At 37.6% G+C, this 10,262-nt stretch overlaps 1 protein-coding gene across 2 annotated transcripts; it reads right to left on the bottom strand.

Moving 5' to 3' along the window:
- Window positions 1-149: 149 nt before the first annotated feature.
- Window positions 150-9,112, bottom strand: rad52 (RAD52 homolog, DNA repair protein). Of its 2 annotated transcripts, XM_083560888.1 has the most exons (12): window positions 8,915-9,112; window positions 8,681-8,746; window positions 7,626-7,727; window positions 7,438-7,531; window positions 6,410-6,477; window positions 6,112-6,230; window positions 5,779-5,854; window positions 4,849-5,132; window positions 2,064-2,242; window positions 891-965; window positions 490-744; window positions 150-411 (listed from the first exon to the last, which is right to left on the bottom strand). In XM_083560888.1, the coding sequence occupies exons 2-12, from the start codon at window positions 8,738-8,740 to the stop codon at window positions 356-358; spliced, it is 1,368 nt and encodes a 455-aa protein (XP_083417014.1). In that variant the 5' UTR covers window positions 8,741-8,746; window positions 8,915-9,112; the 3' UTR covers window positions 150-355. The 2 variants fall into 2 exon arrangements, with proteins under 2 accessions (XP_083417014.1, XP_083417013.1); XM_083560887.1 differs by having other exon boundaries at window positions 8,681-9,112.
- Between the last annotated feature and the right edge of the window lie 1,150 nt (window positions 9,113-10,262).

Raw genomic sequence — 10,262 nt, 5'->3', positions numbered from 1 at the left:
ATTTGATCTCCATGTTTTCATTATAAGCATGGGTTTCACTTTTAATACTGTTGTACATATACTCAAAGGGTACTTTTATTGCTTAAAAATTTAAAAGTTTTCCACAGACCATTGCAATGAACATAAATAGGACTCTTGGACTTTAAATCTTCAGGTGTAAACATTTTTTTATTAATATGTTTAAGATAAAGGCTACAGAAACTCTTAAATGTACCTTGTAACATGGAGCATTTTCCATTATAAGGGGTTGTATGTTCAGTAACAATTTGAGCAGCATTGAATATTTAACACCAACAATTCTGTACAAATAAAACATGCAATAAATTAAATTCAAAATACATAAAATGTCATTATTTCAAGGTTCAAGCTTCCTTTTCTTCATGTACTGTCCTTGTCGGTGTGGGCTCTGGCCTGTAGGAATTAAGAATTTTTTTAAATATAAATGATTATTGCTAATGGTCACATGTCTGTTGTAAAGATTAGCTTTACCTGGTCTTCTAGCTGTACTCTGAGCTGTTGAATTATTGTGTATATCATTTGTGGGTACTTCTTGCCTTTGATGGACTTGATTGTCGTGTGACCGAAGTGGTGGCCTCAGTGAAGTAGATCTCTGAGGAGTTCTACTACGTGTCACCATCGCATGTTCGCTCGGTGTGGCAGGACGAGACAGCCCTGATGATTCTCTCCCTGGATCATCAAGCATATCAATGCCATCCAGAGTAAAGTTCCATAACTCTGGGTCATCTGAGGAACAGGGTTGGCCATTGATACAGAAACCAACTCAGACACAAGAATTCTCATTTCTGCAGCCAATGGCATTACTAATTAAACATGTGACACTGGTTTAAAAAAAAAAAAAGCTAATCACTCTTCATACTACAAACGCTTACCAGTCATATTTTCCTCCTTCTTAAAGAGCATTTCATGTCCAGGTGTGCTGTGGTTAATGGGACCCAAAGCCTGGCCTGAGAAGACAGTACTGGTTTAGACAAGGCAACTTTTTTATTTCACAATAAAAGGGGTACCAAAAGGAACGAAGGAAATCTAAAATTAGATTTAGTTTCCTAAAAAAAATCGTGATGGCAAAATCAATTATTTTCGCAGCTTTCCTGCCAACTATTAAAATGACTTCCGTTGAAAGTTCAAAACCTTTTATCAGTGCACAATAGTGCCACCTGGTGATCAAAGGACGAAGTGCAATCATTGCAAAGCATCTAAGTGCACGCTGATGCAGATTTTGGGCTGCAGCTAACAAAAAGGAAAAAGAAAATTTTTTATATATAAATCAAGACAAAATAATTATTAGAATAATAATTACTATGCATTAATTCAGGATACTTCTACAGTACATTAAGGCTACTTACTTCCAAGCATGTAACTATTAAATTACCTTTTCACCCGGTCCTAGCTACCATTACATCCTAATACGACTCATTTCTGAACTATAAACTTATATAGGGTTAGGATTAACATGTTCATTTGCTTCTCTAAACAGCATATACTGGTTACAAAAAAACAAACGCAAAATGAAACAAAGGCATTAAATATATTATATATATATATATCTATCAATCATTGTACACATTTTCTCCCCTCATTTTGTATTTGGTAGAATTTTATTTATATCGCATTTTTACAAATTGAGGTTACTTTGCTGTTTATCTAGATATGTCTTTTAAAAACAAACAATTGTTTGTGTTGCATGAGTATGAAAAGAATGCAATTTTGCTTTTGATAAAGTAAAGCCACCGAAGTAGACTATTGTTTTTTTTTTTCTTTTTTACTCTGTTCGCATGTGCAACTTGTTATGAAAATAAGGAATGCTGCAAACCCCACCTCTCAAATTTCCTGAGGAAGTATCAAAGACACAGACTAGACATTAGTAATGGAGTCACAGCTAATGAGATGCAGTTTGGGCAGTGGAAAATTAATCTTAGTTCTACCAACCCAGACTATCCTAATATTGATTCAATAACCCGAAATTTCTTGCTCATTACAAAAAAAACCAAAAAAAAACAAATTTTATATTCTCTTCCTTGTTAGGCCACTTTAGTTAGTTGTACCTCCGTTAGAATGAGACACAGTGGGTTCACTCTTTGCATGCACTTTTCCCTGCTGCATCCTCTTAGCCTCCATCTCCTGTCTGAACTTCTGCTGCAGCTGCTGCTGCCTCAGCTTTCTCTGCTGCTTGGAGTCCAGCGTAGGGTCATAGCAGGATAAGTCAGCCATGTCCGCTGATGATCTGACCACAGACACACACAGACTGCGTCAGCACCTTGGATTTTACAAACAACAGGAGCAGCTGTATAGCTGGTGTGGTTCAAACTATCAATTCATTGTGGTGTTTCTGTAGCAAGAAGCTTCATATGTTGTCTGAAATACCTTTAAATTCACTATTTAATTGAAATGGGACCCAACAAAATTTCACCAAAGTTACTAAAATAACTATATAAGGTGTACTGAAAGGTTCAGTGATTTTTAAACACTAAAATTAAAATAATAATAAAAAACCATTTCCATTGCAATATTGATAGCATATAATCATATACATTATATGGCCAGAGATTTGACACCTGACCATCACACTCATTTTTACACTTGAGCCCTTTCCAAACCGTAATGTGCGAAGCAAACAAATTTTATATAATGTGTAGGATATCCCATAGAATAAAAAAAATTCCTTCACTGTAATTAAGAGGTTTTAACAATGTACCTGTGCCAAAGTTAGACATGATTAGAGAATTTTGGAGAGAAAGAACTCACTAATGCACTTCTGATAGAATGAATGAATGCAAATCCCCACAGTCACTCTGCGATATCTAGTGAAAAGCATTCCCTAAAGAGTGGAGATCATTCGAACAGCAAACCAGGACAAAAATCAGTGGTAAAGCCAATGGTTTAGGAATCAAAATATATGGCTGTGATAGTCGAATGTCCACATACAATGAGGAAAATAAGTATTTGAACACCCTGCTATTTTGCAAGTTCTCCCACTTAGAAATCATGGAGGGGTCTGAAATTGTCATCGTAGGTGAATGTCCACTGTGAGAGACATAATCTAAAAAAAAAATCCAGAAATCACAATATATGATTTTTAAACTATTTATTTGTATGATACAGCTGCAAATAAGTATTTGAACACCTGTCTATCAGCTAGAATTCTGACCCTCATAGACTTGTTAGTCTGCCTTTAAAATGTCCACCTCCACTACATTTATTATCCTAAATTAGATGCACCTGTTTGAGGTCGTTAGCTGCATAAAGACACCTGTCCACCCCATACAATCAGTAAGAATCCAACTACTAACATGGCCAAGACCAAAGAGCTGTCCAAAGACTCTAGAGACAAAATTGTACACCTCCACAAGGCTGGAAAGGGCTACGGGGAAATTGCCAAGCAGCTTGGTGAAAAAAGGTCCACTGTTGGAGCAATCATTAGAAAATGGAAGAAGCGAAACATGACGGTCAAACTCCCTCAGACTGGGGCTCCATGCAAGATCTCACCTCGTGGGGTCTCAATGATCCTAAGGAAGGTGAGAGATCAGCCCAGAACTACACGGGAGGAGCTGGTCAATGACCTGAAAAGAGCTGGGACCACCATTTCCAAGGTTACTGTTGGAAATACACTAAGACGTCATGGTTTGAAATCATGCATGGCACGGAAGGTTCCCCTGCTTAAACCAGCACATGTCCAGGCACGTCTTAAGTTTGCCAATGACCATTTGGATGATCCAGAGGAGTCATGGGAGAAAGTCATGTGGTCAGATGAGACCAAAATAGAACTTTTGGGTCATAATTCCACTAAACGTGTTTGGAGGAAGAAGAATGATGAGTACCATCCCAAGAACACCATCCCTACTGTGAAGCATGGGGGTGGTAGCATCATGCTTTGGGGGTGTTTTTCTGCACATGGGACAGGGCGACTGCACTGTATTAAGGAGAGGATGACCGGGGCCATGTATTGCGAGATTTTGAGGAACAACCTCCTTCCCTCAGTTAGAGCATTGAAGATGGGTCGAGGCTGGGTCTTCCAACATGACAATGACCCGAAGCACACAGCCAGGATAACCAAGGAGTGGCTCTGTAAGAAGCAGATCAAGGTTCTGGCATGGCCTAGCCAGTCTCCAGACCTAAACCCAATAGAGAATCTTTGGAGGGAGCTCAAACTCCGTGTTTCTCAGCGACAGGCCAGAAACCTGACTGATCTAGAGAAGATCTGTGTGGAGGAGTGGGCCAAAATCCCTCCTGCAGTGTGTGCAAACCTGGTGAAAAACTACAGGAAACGTTTGACCTCTAATTGCAAACAAAGGCTACTGTACCAAATATTAACATTGACTTTCTCAGGTGTTCAAATACTTATTTGCAGCTGTATCATACAAATAAGTTAATAGTTTAAAAAAAAAATACATTGTGATTTCTGGATTTTTTTTTTTAGATTATGTCTCTCACAGTGGACTTGCACCTACGATGACAATTTCAGACCCCTTCATGATTTCTAAGTGGGAGAACTTGCAAAATAGCAGGGTGTTCAAATACTTATTTTCCTCACTGTATATATTTGGTCACACAGTGTAAGTGAAATTAGATTTTGTTCTATTTTTACGACACAACATATTAATTCCTTAATGTATATGAGCCAAGTGTTGGTTTTCTTCTGGTGGCACTGTATTTGTTCATGCATAATTCCATTATTTTCTATAATGGCTTCTGAGTTGTTTTTTTTAATACCACATACATTTACCAATATTGATAAGTATTCCAATTTTGAATTATAAATAAACAAACCAACTTATGATGAATGTCATGGCTTCATTAAAGCAGCAAACAGTCCAGTTATGAAAATGTTACCTGGACATATTAGTGGACCCATTTTCACAGTCCTGCTGAGCCAAAGTGTTGACTAAATTTGATGTGATATTTGGGATTGGGTTCCTGGAGCTCATAGTGTTCTGTGGCACTGCAGGCACTAGCTGGATTCCAGTCTGTACTGACGAGGAGTCCAGTACTGCTTCAGTTCTCTCTTTACTGGAAGCCCTGGAGTCAGTACGAGACAGGCTATCGTAGCGAGCTTTCTCCACTGCTGGCTCATTATCGCTGCGCTTCGTCTTGTTTGGGTCTAAAGGTGAAGGAGGCTGCAAAAAAAAAGCAAACTAATCAGTAACTTGCACTTCCACTTATAGCTTTCACACATGACTGTCATTTCCTTCTGATAGTGGAAGATAACTAGAGTACAAGCTTTAAGCAGTCAAACATGAGCGACTTTGTCTTATCAGAGAACATGGTCATAGACCCACATAGCTGTGATGTTATTTGCCAAAAAACGCAATCTAGAAAGTTTTGTTTCTTTAATGACAGTTACAAAAAACGTAAAGCTAAGCAATTAAATAATTATTTTATTACAATTATATTAAAATCAACATGTCAATATTATATTCTTGATATGGGTAATTTAATATGTCACAAAAGTTCCACTTGAAGTAGCTTGTCGATATGCAACAAGAAAACACATTATTACTGAAGTATTGCATTCAGGAGACATTTTTTAAATACACATCACCAAAATATTGCCATCAAGTGCAAGGATAAAATACTGGAAAATGACACAGGGTGACTATAATCTGGCAGTTAAAACTGCAGAGTTGTACTTGGAAATGATACCGATGGGAGAGACACATCCTGTTATCACAGATTCCTGTGAATTGTTGCTTTAGGTACAGTATTTCTAAATGAAACAAAGAAGTTCACAGGGAAAGTATTTTAATAAAATGAACTGCTGACCTGCTTAGGGATCTTGTTGACTGCCATCAGATACTCCTTGTTAAGGATGCAGTTTCCAAGAGCATTTCCAAAGCACCTAAATGCACCAACATAAATGCATTCTATATTTTCATATGAAAATAGAAATAGACCAGAATTGTTTTTATGGAGTTTTATGTTGAAATAATGTAATGTATTAATAAAAATACCATTATTCAATATAAAATGAAGTAAAATGTTAACAGTACTGTATACATAAAATAGCATTTTTGGAGTGGCATCCGTTTATCGCGTTTTTTTCGTTTACACAAAACACCAAAGTTTTTCCCTTTAAACAAAAAATCATGTGATTACTTCAGTGCTCGTTTTAGCCCATCTGTAACAGCCTCTTTCCTCGCCTTCTCCAGAGACAGCGCTTTCGATTTGAGACCCTCGCTTACTCCGTAGCCCACATCTTCATGGAATGCTCCATCCTGAAGAAAAAAAAAAAAAGACCTGCTCATCATTTAGTGGAAACTGATTAAAAAGTCCAAATCTCCTGCTATGTGAGAACAACCAGCCTCACTGGTCCTGTTAACGATAAGTTTAGATGCTTCTGTGTATACTATGCGCAATTAATTAACTACATTGTTTGGCATGACAGCCCTCTTACCTTCAGTTGAACTTTCACAAATGCACTGACGCCGACGTAGAATTTCCCGTTAATCAGGTCTACAAAGTCTACACAGAGTGAACAATGCATTAAGAGAAACTCAGAACCAACAGTGCACTGGCACATCTCTTTTAGTAATAATAACATAAATTAAATGAAAAGCATGTTTGATGTGTGCTGCCCATTCCAGATTTAGTCTCCAGTTTCCTGTTATATATAGCTTTGGAAATTAGTGTACATTCAACCACAAGAGCATTAGTAAAGTCAGGGTACTGATGTCAGGCGAGGAGGTCTGTGGTTCAATCAGTGCACCAGTTCATCTAAGTTGAGGTCAGGGCTCTGTGCAAGACACTTCAGTTCTCCAACCTTGGCAAGCCATTTTTCCATGGAGTATAACTATTTTTTTTTCTTTCAGTACTGGAGTTTTTATATTTAAACAATTTCTAATTTTGCATACTACAACAGGCAGCAGGAAATTCTTTTATTTTGATTAATAAATAAAATACTATACCCTAGGGACAGCACTTGATTGAGGCTAAATTCTTTCTACAACAGAATAATGAACAAAAACACACCTCCAAAATGTGTCAGCAATATTTAAAGGCTATATTTATCGGAGTGGCCAGCACAGTCTCCAGATCTAAACCCTATTGATATAGCTGTTGTGGGAGCAGCTTGACCGTATGATATGGAGGAAGACTCAATCAAGCCAATCCATCTTGTGGGAGATGCTCCAGGATGCATAGAATGAAATCTTATCAGATTATCTTGAAAAATCACAGCTAGATTGCCTAGACTCTGCCAGACTGGAATTGCTGCAAAAGGTGTTTTTTTCTTGTGAAGGCAAAGTTTAAAGAAAACATTCATAATTTCCATCAAAATCATTATTTCTAACTCTGACAATGACAGCATGTACTGTTCTTTTGCTGTATTTTCTATTCAGACTAATTTTGTGTGTGTTTCCTTGGAAAACAATTTAATTTTTTTTCAGTCTTTCAGTATTAGTCAGATCCTGAATCCGTCCTTACCAACATTTTGTTGAGAAATTGAGTGAGACCAGCCATTGTAGCCAAACATTTCATTAGCCAGACTGATGACCCTGTGACCCTCAATGTAGCACACCTATAAACAGACAGGAAATATTTAGTCAAACAACAAAGGAAATTTAAGGACTTGGTAACAACAGGGAACAAACAGTACGAGAAGGTTTCCTTGCCTTTTGACCTCCTCCTGCCTGCCGGGTGCTAATGTACTCAGGTCCGAGCTTCTGTTGAAGAGCATTCTGAATGGCCTGGTACTCCCCAGCAGTGTACCGGTACTGAAAGATCATCACATAACACTTTGATGATAAAGATAATTTAAGATTCCAGGGTCCTGTCTGTGGATTCAAGAAATTTGTGTCTGGGTTTTAGCTTGCCTTTTAGTGTGGATGTGTGTAAGTGTAAGTGTGTGTACATTAGTGATAAGAAGATCGGGTCGTTTTAGTGACTTGGTTTTTTTAATCTCGTCCATCAAAAAATAAACTAATCTTTTTAAGTCATTTAGTTCATTTCGTTCCTTTAATCAGAAATAGTTACATTTTCAATAAGCAGATCCTCCAACACGACAGACAGACAGACAGACAGACAGACGGACGCACTTAATAATTGAACAAATAAATGAACAAAGGCAAATAAATGAACAAACAACTCAATTCTGTTTCCTGTACATAACCTATGGATATTTTGTGATTCTTTGCTCATTAGTCCCATTAAAGACTCGTTCAAAATGAAGAAATCGTTTTCATGAACTATCCATCACTATTATACACTGTGCTGTGTGACAAAATGGCCTTTCAGTCAGGGTATTTTTATTTTTCCTGTATTATATCTAGCATTCCTGCGATATGCTTTATAACCACTACAACCCTCACACTGAGAAACTAGAATCCATACACAGGTGAACCCATGGATAGATGGATTCATTCAATTGATGAATGGAGAAGATTCCATGGATTGATAAATGGATGGAATAAAATACATCAAAAAATGGATGGACTCCATTGTTGGATTAATGAATATAACACGTGCCAAAAGAGTGAAGATATACCACAAATTATCACCCAGAGTTTTCATTTATTAAAAAGCAGCTTTTAAGATCTTTCAGGTTCACAAGTAGATATGCATGGACCAACATGAAGCATTTGTGCATGGTTTGTTTTTTATTTTTTAACAAATAATGCATGTTTGCAACTTTTTAATTTGAAAGCTTTATAACTACATATGTACATACCTGTCCAAAACACATACTGGTTGTGTGCTCTTGGTCTTCTTTCCCATTACAGTGTTCCATATGTGGCTAATTTCAGTAAAAGTCCGGAATGAATGCTTTCAGTAATCACATGTGGGTTGTTCAAACTTTATTTATTATAAGCAACAGCTGCCGCAATGAGTCATTTTAACTTAGCTAGCTGGTTAGTTAGCTTTCATGCTTATTTACTCTTTTACAATAGTCACTATTCATTACCGGAAGTCAGAGAACGTCTGTATCTGTGTTTTCCACTGCTGTTGAGTTTTTTATATTTTATTCGTAAATGCAGTATAAACCTGCTTACAAAATAAAATACATATTTTGACTTCCCGCGTTGAAGAAGCGGTGAGTTACTCCAGCCTATCCGGGCACAACGTGGGCGTGCCAACAATTGGTTCAATCCCAAATAACCTCTAACGCCTTCAAATGTGCACTACACACTGCATCAAACAATGAATTCGACACCCTATGAAGTGCACTATTTTTGCCATTAGCGCGATTTGGAATTCAACCAATATGGCTGTACTCGACTTCCTGTTTAAATTTTACTGGAAGAAATTTGTAATAAAACGATGAAATATATTTTCTTGAAATATGTAGATTTTTGTATGTCGAATTTGCAATGAACGTAAATTGCATATCAAGTGCACTCGAGAGCTATAACAGGTTGCCTTGGCAACAGTCTCATGACTGACAGCGTGACTCGTTTTCAGACCACTCCCCTTGTGTGGCTGTGATCAAACAAAATAAAAGGGATTTTTTTATTATTATTATTTATCCATGGTTGGATTATGTGTGTATTTATGGTAATCCTTTCTTGGATTCGCCTGTAAATACTGACTTGAAAGAGTTTACAGAGTTTTCCTTTTTTTAAGTGACTCAAAAAGTTACTATTAATGCTGAAACACAGGGTCTGTGGTGCAGAATACACACTAAATATGACACCAGTCTATCATGTACACTCATGCACTCCTAAGAGTAGGGATATTGGGATATGGGGAGAACATACACAGAAAATCCACACAGATAGTAACCTGAGTAACTTTTCATCAATTCTCAATGGCCTGGTACTCGCCTGCAGTGTACTGGTACTGAAACATGGTACTGATTTAAATCCATGGATGGATGGATGGATGGATGGAAAAAGGTTAGCAAAAGATAGATGGACTGGAATCATGGGGCATAGTAGATCTTATGATTATAATATATGTCAGAGTTACATATACCACATACACCGAGTTACATATACCACAACATCAGGCCAGTGAAGTGAATAACACTGATTATCTCTTCATCGTGGCACCTGCTAGCGGGTGGGATATATTAGGCAGTAAGTGAACATTATGTCCTCAATGTTGATATGTTAGAAGTAGGAAAAATAGGCAAGAGTAAAGATTTGAGTGATTTTGACAAAGGCCAAATTGTGATGGCCAGACGACAGGGTCAGAGCGTCTCTAAAACTGCAGCTCTTGTGGGTTTCCCAGTCTGCAGTGGTCAGTGTTTATCAAAAGTGGTCCAAGGAAGAAACAGTGGTGCACCTGCGACAGGGTCATGGACGGCCGTG

Source organism: Silurus aristotelis, assembly GCF_946808225.1.
Source record: "Silurus aristotelis genome assembly, chromosome: 14".
Taxonomy (NCBI): Eukaryota; Metazoa; Chordata; class Actinopteri; order Siluriformes; family Siluridae; genus Silurus; species Silurus aristotelis.
This window is presented reverse-complemented; position numbering and strand designations above follow the sequence as displayed.